The sequence below is a fragment of the Gymnoscopelus braueri genome (genome assembly GCF_963280865.1).
Source record: "Gymnoscopelus braueri genome assembly, chromosome: 1".
In the NCBI taxonomy this organism is placed as follows: Eukaryota; Metazoa; Chordata; class Actinopteri; order Myctophiformes; family Myctophidae; genus Gymnoscopelus; species Gymnoscopelus braueri.
In genome coordinates, this window is record NC_137603.1 from 63,153,231 (window position 1) to 63,173,007 (window position 19,777).

Consider the following 19,777-nt stretch of genomic DNA (forward strand, 5'->3'; position numbering starts at 1 on the left):
GTTATAATCTCACCAAGCGTTATGTCTGCATCCATTGCCGTAGCGGCCTCCTCAGCTAAGGTAGGCAGCTGGCTGTCGGCAAGGAACTGATTCATGATTTGGGGATCTGTATTCTTACTTTTGGATTGGTAGAGTTCCTCATAAAACTGAGCAAAACTCTTATTGATCCCGGCTGGATCCGTAATAAGTTTACCTTGTCTATCTTTTATTTTGTGAATGGCTCGGGTGGATTGTGAGTGCCGAAGCTGCCTTGCCAGTAAAGTATGGGGTTTATCGCCCAATTCAAAGTATTTCTGTTGGGTTTTAGCAAGCAGTGCGCTAACTCTTTGTGAGAGGATAGTGTTATATTCGAATTTTAATTTAGTAATTGACTCCAGAATTGCATCGTTAGGGTTGTCCTTAAATGCGTTTTCTTGAATGGAAAGGTCCTTTTCTATGTCTGTCAGTCTCTTACTTTCGTTTTTCCTCTTGTTTGAGGCAAAAGAAATAATGTGGCCTCTACTCACAGCCTTAAAAGATTCCCACAGGATAGAGTCATTAACATCTCCAGTGTCGTTCTCCCTAATGAAATGAGAAATTGATTTTTCCATGTGGTCAGTGAACTGCTCGTCAGCCAGAAGTGTGGGGTCGAGACGCCACTGTCGCCCTCTAGAGCTATGTTCTCCAATCCTGAGATCCATGGACAGTATAGCGTGATCAGAAATAACAATAGGGTGATATGTTACTGACCCAACTGTAGAAATTAATTTAGCATCCAGAAGAAAATAGTCAATGCGACTACTACTCTTATGAACCGGACTGAAGAAACTATAATCTCTAGTGGTTGGATGGAGGAGTCGCCAAATATCTACTAAATTGGAGTTGGCCCTCAAAGTGTTCAAACAAGCACTGGCGTTGGATGGCTGGGGGGATTTAGAGGACTGTTTGTCCAAAAGGGGATCAAGGGTCAAGTTCAGATCTCCACCAAAGATAAGGTTGGTATCTGAAAAGTTGGGGATTAAATTAAAAATCTTCTTAAAAAAAGCGGGATCATCAAAATTAGGGGCATATATATTGACAAATGTAACTGGCACGGAGTTGAGGACACCAACTAATATGAGGTATCTACCATTAGGATCGCTGATTGTGGAGGAGTGAATAAAGGGGACGTTTTTCCTAATTAAGATTGCCACCCCTCTTGCTTTAGAGCTAAAACAGGACTGGTAGACCTGGTCCACCCAACCAACCTTGAGCCTGCCCTTGACTTTGTGTTCAATATGTGTTTCTTGCAAAAACATTATATCTGCTGAAAGAGATTTGAGACGAGCAAACACATTAGCTCTCTTTACAATATGACCCAAGCCTCTGACATTCCAACTCATTAATCTGAAACCCCTATCCTGTGCTCGAGAAACAGATGTATTATGGGTCATCACTTGGCTCTGTTATACACGGTGAACAACTGCTGTCAAGAGTGAAAGAGCAAAGATGTACAAAAAAGGCTGAGGAAATAAAAACAAAAAACAAAAACACGCAGCAAAAAACCCACCCCTCCCAAAAGGGGTAAAACCCCAGAATGTAGCAACGGCTACAACTCACCATAACTTGGGCTATCAGGTCAAAACCACAAACCACTGATATAAAAACTGCCCAAAAACACCTTATATACACACACCAGAAAGATTATGTCTACTTTACACAATAGCTGCCTCTCTGTAGATTTATAAAACTACACAAAAAAAAAAAGGCCAGAGGGAGGCGCTATATGACCAAAATTGTAGAAACAAAACAAACCTAGGAAACCCACATACAGCAGGAGGAATAGGTGACGTCTCTAGCAGAATTACGGGCTTGAATAAGTAGTAACTAAAATAGAAAATGAAAATCACATTTGCTCATTGAAAAGTAATGGATATAAAATGAAAACAACACCTGGGGAAAAAAGTGCGACAAAAAATTTGTGTTGAATCACCACGGTGCAACAAAAAAGAGTCCCACTACAATGATGAATATAAAGTAGCTGCTAAACAGAATGACAAAACTAGATGGGTCGAAAGTGGGCCACGTCCCGCTTGGCTCCTGGCCACAGATCAGAGTAAAAAGCGAGAAGGAAAAGAGAAAAAAAAAAGACGATGTTATGATCGTAGGAGGACGGGACGTAAGCCCCATGTTGATGAAGAGAGTCTGTTAGCTGGCAGGCTACTGTATGAAGCTGAGATCTTACTCACTAGTCTTGATCCGACGCGGCGACGGGCTCTGTAGAATCATGGCTCTGTGGTGGAGACACAAGTCGACGAGCCTCCTGGAGGGTAAGCTCCCGTTGCGGGCCGCCTGTCACGGTAGAGGCGAAGAGTCTGGCCGGGTGGCGAAGAGCCGGTTTCAGGCCACGGTTGTAGAGCTCCGCCATGACGTCGCGGTAGGTTCTCCTCTCCTCCAGTACCTCCGGGGGAAGATCCTCGAAAATCTGTATTGTGGAGCCTCGGTAGTTGAGTTTACCCCTCATCTTGCGCGCCTCGCGGACCACCAGGTCACGGGTCTGGAACTTATGGAAGCGAGCAACAATTGCTCTTGGCTTTGTGGATGAAGGGACGCGATGCGAACGGTCCAATTCTGGGGGAGAGGATAACACCTGGTCGCCCAAGACTTCTACTAGGAACCCAGGAAGGAATTCGGAGGGGCGAGCCCCTTCAGTGGACTCAGGCAAGCCGAGTATACGTATGTTGTTCCTGCGGCTGAACCCCTCCAAACTCACTGTTTTGGCCCGTAGCTTAGCATTGTCGTTAGCCAGGTTAGCGCAAAGCTTCTCCAGCTCCGTTAAACGGTCGCTGGTTGTGTTGGCGTTGGACTCAAGGGACGAAACACGTTGTTCATGATCTTCTACTGTTGAGTTGATGAGGTCCAGTTTCTTCTCGAGAGTAGAAAATCCTACTTTAAATTCGGCGGACAAGGCCTCTTTGTGCTTCTCCAGCATAACTGCAATGGCGTCCATGTCTGCACCACCAGGCTGTAGGCAGTCTTTTTTCGCGTCGACCGATCTCAATTTGTACGTGGGCTTCGTGGTCATTTCTTGTTCAAAAGCAAACTTTATACATTACTAAACTATTTGGTGTGTATTTGGTGAATATAAAAGGGCTAGAAAGGTTAAAAATAAAAAAGTTGAGTGGGAGCGTGGTGAAAGGCGTCTACTCCATGACGCAGCGACCGGAAGCCTCACGTTAGCGTTATCTACATGCTAACGTTGAAAGTGCGTTAGCGTTAGCCGCATGCTAAAGGCTCATGTTAAGCACCCTTGGGAAGTAAGCAGTGAAATACAACGATCGCTATCACAGTAGTGGACATAAACATGCGTTACATTAGTAGGAGGCTGCAGTGACCTCAAAGTGTTGACAATATGAATGACAGGGCGATTTATTAGAGACATGACGGTGATTGTGCTGTCCAGCTGGGCTCGGTGCGTCCGACTATAATGGCGGCAGCGAGCTATGTGAGGTAGTACTTGATGCTGCTGTCTGGAGACTGGCCTAAGCATGACTCGACCAATGAGAGTTAGCGCTTAGGTTGTTGCTAAGATACGGTGTCTGGCACAAAGCGTCTCTGCCCCATAGCTTGTAGATCTCGCACACATGATTGGCGTAGCCTGCGTTGCCAGGTCTGCCTTTTGTATAAGCGATTTTGGGCGATTTTGGGCGCGCTTTTGGGGCTCGTTTGCATAGACCACGGCAGCGCTTGTTTCTTGCCCGTTTCACGGATGTGGCAAGGACCTGGCATCCCTGACTGAATGGCGAAGCGTTGTGCTCACGGTAAACGGTGCGAAAGTGTTTCCCGTCCGCTGTGGTCGTAATGTGGTGAGTAGAATGAATTATGTTCCGAGGAGGAAAATGTGTAGTGAGCAATGAGAAGTACCGTAGGCCACCCGTAAATTCAGCGCGCACGTTGTGGCTAGTGTTGTGGTGACATGTGATATGTAGTTGTTGTGTTTAGTCCAAATGAATGGAGTGGGTATGGCGTCAGCGGCGAGAGGTCCAAATGAATGGAGTGGGTGTGGCGTCAGTGGCGAGAGGTAACAATCCAATTGTAAAGATAGATAAAAAGTACATTAACCACACCGTGTGAGATAATTATAATACTACACATCAGACTTCTTTGAATCCTATTTTGAGACATGAGGGAGGAACGGGGTGTGGGGGAGGTAAAGAGCCTTGTTTACATAAATCCACATCTAAATCCTCTTCTAAATCCTCTCTGCGTTTTATAACCATCACAAACACATGCCTGGAGACACGTGTCCACTGACAATCTGCCTATAGCAGCATCATTATTTATTCACCAACCAACCATCCTTATCATTTCATTCATCCACTTTATTTCTGGCACTGCATCCAGAGACAAACCAAATCCATACAATTAACAATCCACTGTGCATAGAAAGGTCTTGAAGCTCTGCAATACAATAATATAAGTGATCATTTGCACAAAAAAAACAATGCATGTATGTTCTTGCGTTTTCATGTGCGTGCGTGATGTCAGGACAGCAGAGTCACTGCCCATCTTTCGCCGTAGGCTGAAAACCCACCTCTTCAGGAAACACTACCCTTCGTCTTCGCCTTGCCTACTTGTTGTTAACTAGTTGTACGAACTCTTGTTTTATTGTTTAATTGGATCTTATTTATTTTATATACTTATTTTTTTTAGCTCTTGCTCATTTGATTTTCCTATTTTGTCTCATCTGTGCATGAAAGTAGGTAGCTGATATATTGCACTTTTACCTTAGCGCTAGCCTAGGTATACTCTTAGTTGCTTGTTTTAGATGAGAATGCACTAAGACCTCTGGTGATTAGTAGTTTCGTTCCCTACCTATGTTGAATGCACTTATTGTACTTCACTTTGGATAAAAGTGTGTGTGTGTGTGTGTGTGTGTGTGTGTGTGTGTGTGTGTGTGTGCGCGTGCGTGTGTGCGTGCGTGCGTGCGTGTGTGTGTGTGTGTGAAGGAGGATGGATGCTGAGGAGAGCAGAGTAAAGTTGGTACCCAGGCAGACAGTCCTACCTGATGACGGCTGTATCTCCCTGTCGGATGGTGATGTTATCTGTGGCTCGCTGCATATCCACACTCCGGACGGGGAATCCTGTGGGAATAAGACACAGGAGTCTGAAGAAAGAAGCCTGCAGTTGTCTCCAACACCATGATCTCCGTCCAACCTGCATTTTAACACAGGAGCCAAGCGCCACAAGATAGATCCAAAGAGAAAGGGAAAAATGACATTAAAAAAAATAGTTATCCAATCCAGACTTCCAGACTTCTCAAAACGTGTTATGTCTAAAAACTCCTGGATAGGTATATAAAAATATAAAATCCGACACAGCAGCAGCATAACCTATAACAGCTTCTGATTCAGTGCAACATGCAAGTATTATGGTCTGTCTGGTTCCACGGATGCCTAGACTACACTGCTCACTGCTCAGTGCAAAGCTACGATGACAGAGAGAGAGAGAGAGAGAGGAGGCAGAACACTGATCTGCCAGTCCCTCCTTACAGCGCAACACTCCACCAGTCCCCCCTCTGTGTGTGTGTGTCTGTGTGTCTGTGTGCGAGTGTGCGAGTGTGTTTGTGCATGTGTGCGTGTGTGCGCGCGCATCTCTATCCCTCTCACTCTCTCTCTCAGGGAGGAGAGGGAGGGATAGACAGAGAGACACTCTCTCTCTCTCTCTCTCTCTCTCTCTCTCTCATATTAGAACCCCCATGTCCTCTTCTCCATACATATCTGTCCCCCTTCATGAGACTGTCACGCTCCCTTATTGGTGGTCAGGGCAAGCACCTCCCCCCTGGGGGTCCCTGATAAGAGTCCATCATTGACACACCCTGCAGACTGTGGTTTAAACATAACACTGTCATCCATAATGAAGGATGATGTGTTTAAAAGATGCCCTGCCTTCACTTTGATCACCACATCAACTCATTATTCCACTTGCCAATCAGCACATAATTCACCATCATCTAATAATGTGTATCTGACCGATCAACTTGTAACTCGCTGTGTGTCACACAGGTCAAGCTCAAATTGAAATCGGTCGGTTCAGTTGTTCTAAAAAAGACAGGCATCATTCCTAATGGGCATCGCTCCCAACGGGCATCAGCCTTGTTGTTGAAATGCATGGTATAATGCCCCATCTTCTCCAGCTAAACTCTCCACCACTATATGGTCACTGTCAATCACCTGCAGTACAAATTAGGAGCTGACATCTCACTTATTTGGAAAAGTTTCCCCAGTTAATGAGTGATTGGTTTTGATAGCTCATCACTAAACTGGATGAGATCTTACTTGGAGGGTAGAGAACAAGTGGTTGACATCAACGGAACCATGTCCTCATCCCTCCGGGTGAGCTGCGGGGTTCCTCAAGGTAGCATTCTAGGACCGTTACTGTTCCTTCTATACATTAACGACATGAATGCTGCCTGTAACTGCAAACTGTTCCTGTTCGCTGATGACTCAGCACTCCTGATCTCAGGTGAGGACAAGTTACAAGTTGAGGAAGCTCTCAGCTCCGAACTCTCCAAAATCCGTACTGGGCTTAGCCTACCGATAACAAACTGCCACTACACCTTGGAAAAAACGTATCCATTCTCTTTGGGACCAAACATTCCCTCAGAAAGATGAATGTAAATTACTTCAAGGTCAAAGTCGATGACACAATTATCTGTAGCAAAGACGAGATTACCTATTTGGGCTGTATTCTTGACAAATACCTGACAGGTGAAAGCATGGCTACAAAGGTGGTCAAAAGAGTAAACCAGAGATTCAGATTTATGGGCAGAGTTTCCTCTTTTGTCAACAAAAATGCCCTCAGGACCCTTTCAGGGCCCCTGATTCAGCTCATTTTTGATTATGCTGCCACCTCTTGGTACTCCAACATCTCAGTGTCACTGAAGACTAAACTTCAAACCTCCCAAAACAAACTGATGCGACTACTTCTCAGACTGGGGCCCATGACTCACTTTTTTTTCACTCCCACTCATTTTTGCCAGCCTACGCTGGCTCAGGGTAGAAGACAGGGTTAAACTACAAAAATGGGATTGGTCTTCAAAATTGTAAATGCAAATTTGCCCGAAATGCCCCCTATACCCACACATCTGACTAAATACCTCCAAAAAGTTAGCGACACCCACAGTCACAAAACTAGAGGGAGCGTTAACAACGATCTGGTACCACCCATAAAACAAACATGGGCAAATTCTCCTTCTACAGCACTGCCACCCAGGTTTGGAATAGTCTAACCCCATCCCTCAAAAAAAAGTTTTAAAATTCACCTTTCAGGAGGCCAAAAAAGAAGGTAGTACCATTTCCCGTTAGACAGACGACCCCCCCCCCCCCCATTGTTGTACATATAGGCAGAGCATCATTATTTTCTGCATTTTACTTTGTTTTTGTTTGTACATAGTAGGCATGTAACGATTCACTCAACTCACGATACGATTCGAATCACGATTTGAGGTTCACGATACGATTTCTCACGATTTTCTCACGATTTTTTAAACAAAATTATTTTCCAGACAAATGACCGAAAAATCATTTTCTTTATTATTTCTCTTACACAAATCCAGACCAGTATTTTCTTCTTTTTTTTGTTTTATCTTATTCTCTTTACTGTAGCAAATGACTGGAAACTTTTTTTTTTCTTACACAAATTTCAAATCCAGGTTTCTTTTAACAATACTCTTACCCTCTTTTCAAGACTATCAAAGAATGGCTGCCTTTTTATTCCTGAGGTAGATAACAAGACAACTGTACTGTAAGCCAGGCACAAACTAAGGCATATTTATAGTTTTCTTTGTCTTGACATTAACAACAATGAAATACAATTTTAACAGTACTCTTTTCAATACTGTATCAAAGAATGCCTTTTTATTCCTGAGGTAGATATTACAAGCCATGAAGCCAACTGTAGTGTAAGCCAGGCACAAACTTTTTCTTTGTCTTAACAAAAATGAAATACAAATTTAAAATAAAGAATAACTTAAAATATATTTTGCCTTAGCAAAAATAAAATGAATTTCAAAACAAAGCCCAGATAAAATAAATAAATGATAGATAAAATATTTTCACATAAACAAACTAGTCTTAGCCCAATTGCTCCTTGGAGTTTACATTTTCTGGCATCTAAATCTTCGAGGCTCTGAATAACCTTTCCTTTTATTTCCTTGTAAAGCGCTGGCATTACTTTATCACTAAAGTGCGGACGTGACGGGAGATGGTATTTTGGCTCCAGCATGTTTACCATTTGCCTAAACCCTTCATTTTCAACAATGGAGAACAGCCTCATATCTTTGGCCATGAAAATAGCGATGGACCTCATAAGCTCTGTGGCTCTTGCACCCGTTGGGGGGAGGGGGGTTCCAAATCCACTCGGCAGCGTTGTTTGGCCTTTGGACACACTTTTCTTTCGGGCTGTACTGGCTGGAGGGTTTGACTGGAGCTTCTCTTTATGATGGCGGTGTACATGCTGCATCATGTTGCTTGTGTTGTTTGTGTAGGGAAGTAACTTCTTGCAATATTTGCAGATTGTGTTTGTTTTGTTTGTTATCTTCTCGCCTTTTTCGTTTTCTGTCTTAGGGAAGCCAAAATGTTTCCACGCCTCTGACTTGAAACTGAATGGTGCCTCCACAATTTCAACATCACTTGTTGCAAACCCCGCCATAACTCACGTTTTTTCGTATTAGTCTCAGACTCTCTGCTCACTGTGCTCTGCAGCTCTGCATTTACGCCCCGCCTTTGTGTTCTACCGGCACTACGCGTGACCTAGGACGTCAAACAAGTCGCGACGCAGCACGTTGAACAGGGAATGGAGTTTAACTCTTGTGCGCCCTCTGCTGGTTGCATCGCGATGTCATATTTTATTGCATCGATTTAAATCGTCACCACTTTGAATCGATTTAAATCGATATACGATAAATCGTTAAATGCCTTACATAGTGTTATTTTTTCTGTATTTTTGCGATGATACTTGAACTGTGGGTGCCGCTATATATGACTATGCATTGATATGCACTATGCATTAATATGCATAGCATTGACTATGCATATTATTTGATAATGACCGATGAGCTCTATAACGGACCGCTGTCTAATCAAAGACTCAGAACACCTGCTCATGTCAACCTGCGCTGCTTGGTTTTATGCTTTATCCAACATGACAGCCATGTAAACAAACAAACAATGTCATTTACAACTAAACGTTGCTCTCAAGAATGTTTTTGAAAACATTTGAAGTGAGAAATAGACAATGCAATAACTGAAAAGTGATTCTATTCTATTTTGATCCACTATACTTCCTTCTCCGCCCAGCCAAATACTTATGGCATACTTTCATTGCCGTAAGCAAGGAAATACTTCGTTACCCCTTCAGGTTGATTATCCACCTCCACTCCGCATCGGTGGATAATAACACTGTCGGGCTTTACATTTCAATAATGACTACCTCAGAAAAAGAGGGGGGGTGTCAATGTGCCTCTCCTTCCTGTATTTAAACACGCCTTGACTTGTAATGTATCAAGACCTGATGAAGACCGGCTACGGTCGAAACGTTGCCTAACAAAATGAAAAAACTCTTCCACTGGGAGCTCAAACGGTGTGCGGACTTCCCCTCTTCTTCTCATGTATGTATTGTTGTCCAGCACCCGATTTACTGCTTTAGGATGTGCGTGCTTACCCCTCGTTCCAATAATGACTACCTCCCCATACATTGTCCCTTGCATAAGTCCTGTATTCAGAATTGCAAGTGAAAAAGTATTGGTATCCAAATATCTTAAGGTAGGTCCCCACCAGACCGACTGGTTTAGACTAATTTCAGACTATTTCAGACTGCAACAGACTGGTAGTCGGTTGGCAAAAGTTGTGCACAAAAGCAGCCCAAGCTGTCGGCCGACGGAGCATTTTCACATTGTCACGGCGCATGCGTCGCTCAGATAACATGCAATAATTCTCCAAACCAGTAGGTGGCAGCAGTCTGCAGGAGCTCAGGGGACCGGAAGCTAACCAGCTGACCAGTGACCACAACAAGCAACAACAACAACCCGGCTCTAGTCATAGACGAGACGTAGATACACGTAGTACTGCTTTGCTTTGGAGTTGATCACAGTGTAGGAATTGAGAGTTGAGAAAATGGTATCTAGTTTAAAACAGCAACGGGTGATGTCTCTGGCTTATCTAGGCATGCTCCTACATCAGCTGGCGAAAGGGAAAAAACAAAAGACGAAGCATACTAGATCAAATGGGTGAAGTCGTGGATTCTTCGGAAACAAGCACATGGGGCTTTCCCGAACCTCTGCCAAGAGCTTGAAAATGACGACCCATCCGATTTTAAGAACTTTTCCAGGCTTTTTCCCGAGCAGTTCCACAAATTGACCGAGCTAGTCGCTCCGTTAATCCGCAGGAAAAATACAAATTACCGTGACTGCATCTCAGTACCAGAGCGGCTCATGATCACCCTACGCTTCTTGGCAACAGGTAAGCAACCAACGCCTTTTCTTATTTTTTTTTACCATCTGCAGTTACTGTTGTCTTTTTGTATGTCAGCCCTTACCAGGAGCTTTCATTTATTATTATTTATTGTCTGCGCCTACTAACAAGCAAATTATGTGTGTTCACATTTACAGGGAGTCCTTCAAGAGCCTTACATACCAGTTCCGAGTAGGATTATCAACAGTTGCCAGGATTATTCCTGAAACTTGTGGAGCAATCTACCAGGTTTTAAAGGAGAAATACCTAAAGGTAAAAAAAAAGTAATTATTTGATCCAAATGCTAATTTTCATCTGTAGTCCCTCCCTGGGCAGGCTGTAAAAAGTGGTGATATAACTATCAATGCATAGTACAGGAGACATAACAATTACAGTAAAATTCTAAACGTCAAAGCATGCAGCTACTGGAGTAAGCTTTGATCAGGCATGATATTATTAGAAAAGCCTTCAAATTGATCAACAGTAATTGTAGGGAAACATTACCAAAGGCATTTGATAATGGTTTAGGAATCTTTGTTTACATTTACAGGAGGCCATAGTTGCTTCCTATGGGCTGTGAACCCAATATCAAATCTATATTTTTTTTCATTTCAAATATTGTACTTTTACGCCACTACACTTATTTGAAAACTTTAGTTACTAGTTACTGTTTAGATTTGTATTACTAAATATACGTTAACCACTTATATTAACTATTGTTTTCTGCATTCACAGTGCCCTGACACCGTGGAAGAGTGGCAGAAAGTAGCTGATGGATTCCAGGCTCAGTGGAACTTCCCAAACTGCCTAGGTGCTCTAGATGGTAAACATGTCACCATTCGCGCCCCACCCAGAAGTGGTTCGACATTCTTCAACTACAAGCACACTTTTTCCATAGTGCTGATGGCACTGGTGGACAGTGATTACAGATTCCTGTACGTTGATGCGGGTTGCAATGGGAGGATTTCAGATGGTGGAGTGTTTGCCGGATGCACACTTCACGATGCCCTGGAGAGGAGGACATGCCACATCCCTGCACCTGCACCTCTCCCTGCATCTGACCAGCTTGCTCCTTACACCATCGTGGCAGATGCAGCATTTCCCCTGAAGGAGTACATCATGAAGCCGTATCCGGAACGCAGGCTAACTACTGAGAAGCGTGTCTTCAACTACAGGCTGTCACGTGCTCGGAGGGTGGTAGAAAATGCTTTTGGCGTCCTTGCTAACCGTTTTCAGGTCCTTTTCACAACCATGCCCATTCAGGACACTGCAAAAGTTGAGGCTGTTGTTCTGGCTTGCTGCGCTCTGCACAACTTCCTGCGCACTGAGGGCGGTAACCTGTACATGGAGGGAATAGTGGATCGTGAAGGTCCCAATCACGTCACTGTCCCAGGAAGATGGAGACAAGACCCTAGCCTACGACAGGCCGGGATGCCACGCAACAACAATGCAAAAGCACACGCCAAGCGGCACCGAGAGGACCTATGCCATTATTTCAATTCTGATGTCGGGGCGGTGCCATTTCAGTGGGACAAGATTTAGTTCCTTGTGTGATTTCTCAACATGTGTGCAATGACTTTTCAGTGGGACAAGATTTACGTTGTCCTCCCAGTACTGATTTTGAATTACTTTGCTGTTGACTGTGTGAAACAAAATAAACCTTTGCATCATACCCCTGTTCATTATTTCCTTTTAAACACTTGAGCCCTGGGTTGGGTAAAATATGAAGGATGTGTAGTGGCACTCCGTCTAAATCTTCTAAAAATGTACCACTTGGTGGAGTAGACCTCACAAAAACACAAAACAGTAGTTGTACGCGAACGACAAGACAAAGTAACTTTTCTTAAAAAGATTTTACTTAGAAAAACATAAATACATCAAACTAGACTAATTAGGCCCTAATCAAACATCACACAGATTAACAGGTCAGGTCAGCTAGACCTTTTTAGACACACCTGATACTTGTGAAGCACAATCAAATGTAATCAGATTACCAGCAAAAGCTTTTTTTTTTACCTTTTTAGCATAAACTTTCTTAATCTTAAACATGAAATTACTCAAAATAAAACTATGACAATTGACAGTTTCTTGTACCGCAAATACTGGGTGCGCAGGGAGTCCCACTTCTTTTTAAGTTATTTTTCTGAAAGATCATATATGTGGACCCATCTGTCAAACTTAGCTAAAGATGGTGAGCGGCTACTCAGCTAGCCAATGATGCTAGAGTAGACCTATGTGTAGGCTATTTTAATACGGTACAAAACGCACACATGGATAGTTCTGTCCATCCACAGCAGTGTTGGGCTTTAATACAAGCCGTCAATTCGTATGTATATTATTATTTATCGTGATAACCCGTCACTTCTCGAAGGCGAGAAGTGACGGGCTTCGTAGCTCATAGCAACAGCAGCACTGGATAAACAAAACGGCAAATAGACAGCTTACCTGTGAGGTGAAGTTCTGCCTCGATCTCCCTCCAGAGCCTCGACTTCACTATTCGGTTGGAATATGAAGTGTCTGTGATATCATACAGTGGCCTCCTCTCCTCCACCAGTTCTATAAAGTTCTCCTCCGCCTCCTCAGTCCACGTCGTCGCCATTGTTTTGCTATTGCTAGACACATGACCATAGCAACTCCCTGTGTTGTCTTTTCTTCTCTCTCGTTGGCTCACTTCCGTTTCTCTACTTGTGCTCTGATTTGTCTGACCAAACAAGCTAAACAGCCAATCAGGGTGCTCTACAGAGCCTTCACCCCCCTCCCTCCCCCCGCTTCACCACCCCATGGCTCTACCAGTCGACCAAACGACTGAACATGTTCGGTCGGCTCTGGGTCGGCCAAAAAGGTCCCGAGGGACCACCCGACGGACCCCTAACCGACTGGACGACTATATAGAACGCTTCCCGACGCCAAGTTGCCAAATATTTCTGCAAAGTAACTAGTAGCTAAAGTCATCAAGTAATTGTAGTGGAGTAAAAGCAAAATATTTGCCTCTGAGATGTATTGGAGTAGAAGTAAAAGTATAGACAATTGGAAATACTCCTACTTGAGTAAATGTGCATAGTTACTTCCCACCACTGTCTAATTGGAGAAGACAACAGCTCGATGCACAATAACTTTACCCCGATATAGAGACTGCATTATTCCACTTCCAGCTTTAGTTTGTTTCCATTTAATTCTTTTTTTTTCATTAGTGTTTCATTCAAGGCTGAAAATCCCACACACCACACAAAGGAAGACGGTCAGCAAAACGTCCCAGAATCAATTACAACGACAAATGTGTGCAAGAGGCAGGAGACCAAAGCAGTCACACACACGCACGCACGCACACACGCGCACACGCACACACACACGCAGCATGTTTACACCAGTAACTAAGTACATTTACTCAAGTACTGTACTTAACAATATTGAGGTATTCTTTACTTTACTGGGGTATTTCCATGTTCAATACTTTAACTTCTACTCCACTACGTCTCAGATGCAAATATTGTACTTTTACTCCATTACAATTATTTGAAAACTTTAGTTATATTATAAAACATACATTAACCACTTTAGCCCTGTTTTATACATAGGCCGTTTGAAAATAGCAGATCTACAAGCTCACAACGCGTCGCGTCGCAACGCGTTGTGAGCTTGCAGATCTGATATTTTCAAACCTTTTAGTACTTTTACTTTTAGTAATTTAAGTATATTTTGATGCCAATACTTTTGTACTTTTACTCAAGTAACATTTTGAACACAGGCCTTTTAGTTGTAACAGAGTATTTTTATATTGCAGTATTGATACTTTTGCTTAAGTAGAAAATGTGAGTACTTTTTCCACCACTGACACTGTTCACTGTTCACTGTTGTGTATCAAATCACTAATGAGTATTAGAGGCCTACAGTAGCAGATGCATGCATGCATAGATTACACTGGTTTTGTTCCAGCTTGCCAACACAGAGATGGTTCATATTGAACAAGGTTATTGTGAGGAAGGCAAAGTGTACATGTATGGACGGCTGAGACAAAAAGCATGCAAATATATCCTATGAGGTGGAGATCCATCATGCATGTTTCAAACAATACATACTATGTATAATATATAAAATATGTATTATACTAAATGTACTGTATAGATATTTTGTTTTCTTAAAAAAAAAGAAAAAAAAAAGAGTAACCAATCATTTTTTATACCCCTTTTTCTCCCATATTTAGTCGTTATGCCAATTAATTCCTCCCCACACACATTTCTGTGTTGTCACTGCTGTTGTATCCTACTGACTCACCTGTCAGTGAGGAGCCCCCACCAGGAGGACGTAGAGCCTTTGTCCTACTCCTCCCACCCAACACTCCCCGCTGACAGGTTCCGCCCCAGCCCGTAGCAGTACATGCAATGAGTGACCGATATCACCCTCGATATCACCCAGTGTCTACACCATGTATCATGGTGGATTTGAACCCACAACCTCCGTGGTGGGTAGGGACTTTACCACTGCGCCACCCGAGCGCCCTAAAAAATTTCAATACAAATGTTGTTAGTGTATATTTTGGAAGTTGACAGTTGACAACAATAAACAGTATTTTACTGTATATAATTGCATGAAGCAGTCTTTCTCATCTGTTCCCATAAAGTATTCCACAATAAACAGAGGAGAGATTAATTGCATTACAGGTCAGTTGTAGATGTCAGCGGTCATGGCTCCAGCTGCTCCATGGGCGAGGAAGATGATAGCAATATGAATTAGTGTGGGACAGTGATGGAAAAAGTACTCACATGTTTTACTTAAGTAAAAGTATCAAGACTGCAATGTAGAAATACTCTGTTACAAGGAAAAGTCCGGAATTGTACTTGAGTAAAAGTATAAAAGTATTGGCATCAAAATGTACCTAAAGTACCAAAAGTTAAAGTAGGCTACTCATTGTGCAGAATGTCCCATTTAAAGTTTTCAAGTGTATACACATCTTTTGAAAATAACAGATCTTCAAGCTCACAATGTGTCGCATCGCGACGCATTGGGAGCTTGTAGATCGGCTATTTTCAAATGGCCGAAATGTATACAGGGCTGAAGTGGTTAATGTGTGTTTTGTAATAATACTCAAAATCTACAAAGTAAAGTAACTAAAGTTTTCAAATAATTGTAGTGGAGTAAAAGTACAATATTTGCCTTTGAGGTGTAGTGGAGTAGAAGTAAAAGTATTGGAAATTGGAAATACCCAAGTAAAGTACAAATACCTCAAAATGAAGTACAGTAAGTAAATGTACTTAGTTACTTTACACCACTCGTGTGGGATGTTGATGACCTCCTGGAGATGATGAAATTCGGACTCATCCATCACCCTCCCTCCTCTAGTAAAACATTAGTTTCATGTTGACCTCTGTAGGTCATCCTCTCCTCTGCCAGATGTTCACTTCTGGAAGAAGGTGCAGGTGCAGCGTGACCTTCAAGCTGCTGCTCTTATCCACAAGGTCAAATATTGCAGAGGGATTATCATTTGAGTTCTGTGTGGACTGTGGAGTGTAAGAAAGTGCAGAGTGATCGACAAAGACCTTGTGAAATGCTAATAGGCTCTATGCACAGACAGCAGCCATATTGGAAAGAAATTGGGCCTCTTCCTTACTTCCTTCACAGGCGTTACCAATGATGCTATAATGAAGGCTCTGCTCCATTTAGTGTAGCACAGTGGTTCTCAAACTTTTTAATTTCGAGGACCCCCATAACATTTGGTTCCATTTGTACTCTCTCAGAGTTACACACCCGTAAGGGGCCATTTGGAACCCAATTGGAACCCTCTCAAGAAACCATGAGGGTCTTTGTACTCTCTCAGAGTTACACACCCGTAAGGGGCCATTTGGAACTCATTTGGAACCCTCTCAAGAAACCATGAGGGTCTCTGTGGCCGTCGCAAGTTGATGATGTCATTTGTTCATGTGTGTCATTTGTCCAAGATTTGAGTTACAAATGTTCACTTCAAAAATATATATTCAAAGATTTGCAAAAATGATCACGATTGTTCAAAAATGGCTATGTTTGAATGGCCAAAGAAAGCTAAAATGACACAGATGCGTTCCCAGATTGAATGGGTTAAATAAATAAATAAATACTATGAACACAACATTCTCCATGGGTGTTCAGGGGGGCTCCTCTCCTCATCGGGGGGGGGGGGGCTGTTCCATTAGTGTAAAGTGCCACACCCCCCCTGGTGACAATATAATGAACCCACAGACGTTCCGACTGGATGCTTCCAAGTGTTTTTGCTCCGTCTGTTGCTAGGCAACATGACAGTGTTTGGATGAAAACATGTATAAGGAAGGTGGCAGGAAGATCATTGAGGCTAAACTGCTCCTGGTTACACAGATTACTGCTTTATACACATTTAGATGTTATCTAAAAGAGAGAGAGAGCAACATTTTACACAAGCATTTTATAAGGGCAATTCTCGAGATGTGCTCTTAAAGGAGCACTTCACCCATTTTCAACCTATCTTGATCATCATCATTTGGTCCTCACTAATGCTTATTAGTGAGGTGGGGCAGAGGGAATGCTGAACGAGAGAAGAGGTGCATTATTATTCTTTGAGACACACTTCTGGGTTTTTGACCAATAAGCACCTTTGTTTGGCCCGGTTTTGGAACAGCTGACGTTTATTTTGGGCTAAACAAAGGCATTACGTGACGTTGATCCACTTCTCCTATTCGCTCTTAGTAGGACATGACGTATGTGTAGGCACAACACGTCGCATCGCAACGCGTGGTGAGCTTGTAGATCGGGTATTTCCAAATAGCCTAGGTACACAATAAGGCTAAAGTGGTTAATGTATTTCTTATAATGTAAGAATTTATATCTGCACATTAACTAGTAACTAAAGTTTTCAAATAATTATAGTGGAGTAAAAGTACAATATTTGCCTCTGAGATGTAGTGGAGTAGAAGTAAAAGTATAGATAATTGGAAATACTCCAGTAAAGTAAAAGTAGCTCAACATTGTACTTGAGTATATGTACTTAGTTACTTTACACCACTGGTAATCCCACAATATAAAAATATTCTGTTACAAGTAAATGCCCTACGTAAATAAATTAATTAGAGAAGTAAAACATATATACAAAATAATATATAATTATATAATATAATATAATAACAAAACTAGAAAAAGTGCTCCTCGGAGCACAGGTCTCCGCCAGGTCAGGTAGGTTATTGTGGCCTCCTGGTGGCGCTATAATAGGCCAATGTGAAAAGAGTGGCATTTCTTCTTAGGCCTTTCAATCGGACACTGCATTCATGATTTGAGGCATTTTGTCCAAAAATGTGTTTTGCTAAATTAGACCTGCTGGTGGCGCTATAACAGGCCAATGTGAATGTGAAAAGGGGGGCATTTCTTCCTCGGCCTAGTGGGAATCTGCATGCAAAATTTCACGGAAATTGCACACTGCGTTCATGTTTTGAGGCATTTTGTTCAAAACGGACCAATCCTGCAAACTGTGGAAGCCACTGTAAGCCAAATAGGATGGAATATGAAATATCGGACAGATCCATCAGAATCACATGACTATGGAGATGCAGTGTACCAATTTGCGTGTTTTTTGGACAGAATCTGAAGGAATAATCTCCAAAAATGCATTTTACATAAGTCGGCCTCCTGGTGGCGCTGTAAAAAGCAGATGTGAAAAATGCAGTCCAGATGTTTTTCCTTGGCCTCTAGGGAGTGTGCGTGCAAAGTTTCACGCAGATCGGTGCAGTTATAGTTGAAAATGCAAATCGGCCAGTTATAGCGCCACCATGAGGCTGATTTGAAAATGTTCAAGTGGCATTTCTTCCTCGGCCTAGTGGGAATGTGCGTGTGCAATTTTATGGAAATGGCAAGCTGCGTTCATGATTGGAGGCAGTTTGTTCAAAACGGACCAATCTTGCAAACTTTGGAAGGCAACCTTAGCCAATGAGGATGCAATATGGGAAATCGGACAGATCCGGGTTGATCACATGACTATAGAGATACTGTGTACCGATTTGCATGACGTTTGGTTAAAAGCTGTAGGTGTAATGGGAAAAAATGAGTTTTGCACAAATCGGCCTCCTGGTGGCGCTATGACAGGCCCATGTGAAAAATGTGGGGCAGAGGTTCTGAATTGGCATCCAGGGAGTGGGTGTGCACAGTTTCGCAGCGACCGGGCCAACGGTGCCGGAGATTAGCTGGTAACACACGGACAGGACACACACACACACACACACGGAAGGACGGACGGACGGACGGACAGAGGGTATAACATACCTCGGCCTGGCGGAGACAATAAAGGTAAAACATTTTCAGAAACCGTTGAACTAGCAATAGGATGCATTGTGAGCTTGTAGATCAGCTATAGAGTGAGGCTGAACAGAGTGTCACTGTAGACTGGAGTTGCTGGTTTCTCTGTACTAGTGTTGGCAGTAAATGTTGATTCCGTTTTAGTCATAGTCTTTTTAATCTTTAGTCGAATAAATCTACAGTTGATTTAGTCGACTAAAATGTATTCTGGCAGGCTTTGATGGCGTCGTAATGGCTGATTTTACACTTGGTTGCATGCTGAAAATAGCTGATCAGCTTACTATGAAATCAACCCGATCGCCCCGCACGGTGAAATAGCACGGATTGACAAACGGCAATTCCGTGCATAGATGACTAGGAACTCTGAAACTCCGTGCATAGGAGAACCATATCCCCCCCATTAACTTCAATACGAGGCGGAGGCAGTCACGTGACTTTCTCTCTACGCTCTCCCCATCACGGTGAAATAACACGGATTACAAGTCCGTAAATACACAATATTTTCGAGCTGCATTCGCTTCCCGCGTTCGCGCGTCTTACTTATGATAGGAAATGGAAAAAAGAGCCTTCTTATGCTCATGAGTCTGACATTGTGTGTATGCAGGTTTAAATAATAATGTGTATGTGTGTGTGTGTGTGTGTGTGTGTGTGTGTGTGTGTGTGTGTGTGTGTGTGTGTGTGTGTGTGTGTGTGTGTGTGTGTGTGTGTGTGTGTGTGTGTGTGCGTGCGCGCGCGTGCGTGTGTGTGTGCATTCTGAAACGTAAGCCTACCTGTTTTGGACTTCTAATATAAGGTACAGTATGGTGATTTATGCATTCATTGGACTTATGTGGCAGTTGTCATAGAAATGGTTCTCAACCATACCTCTCCCTAGATCTAGTGGCACTTCTCTCTCTCGAAGGACGTGTATTTTGGAAAGTATTTAGCCTCTGTGTTCTCCTCCTTGTGTATGATGTAAACGTCATGGTGTAATGGCTGCATAATGGCAGGGCAGACATGGGGCATAAATGTCATTACATCTT

The 19,777-nt window shown here is 42.9% G+C and overlaps 2 protein-coding genes across 2 annotated transcripts in view; one reads left to right on the forward strand and one right to left on the reverse strand.

Annotated features, from left to right (window-relative positions):
• Positions 1-5,181, reverse strand: part of LOC308093110 (limbic system-associated membrane protein-like) — a gene marked incomplete at both ends in the record, with an annotated part of 111,365 nt that extends 106,184 nt beyond the window's left edge. Inside the window, one exon of the mRNA XM_080439330.1 lies at positions 5,024-5,181. Coding sequence (XP_080295456.1) covers positions 5,024-5,181 — 158 coding nt within the window. The remainder of the gene's footprint in view (positions 1-5,023) is intronic.
• The window catches only part of LOC308089501 (uncharacterized protein), a gene marked incomplete at both ends in the record, with an annotated part of 277,868 nt that overhangs the window by 239,935 nt on the left and 18,156 nt on the right, over positions 1-19,777 (forward strand). The window lies entirely within an intron of this gene.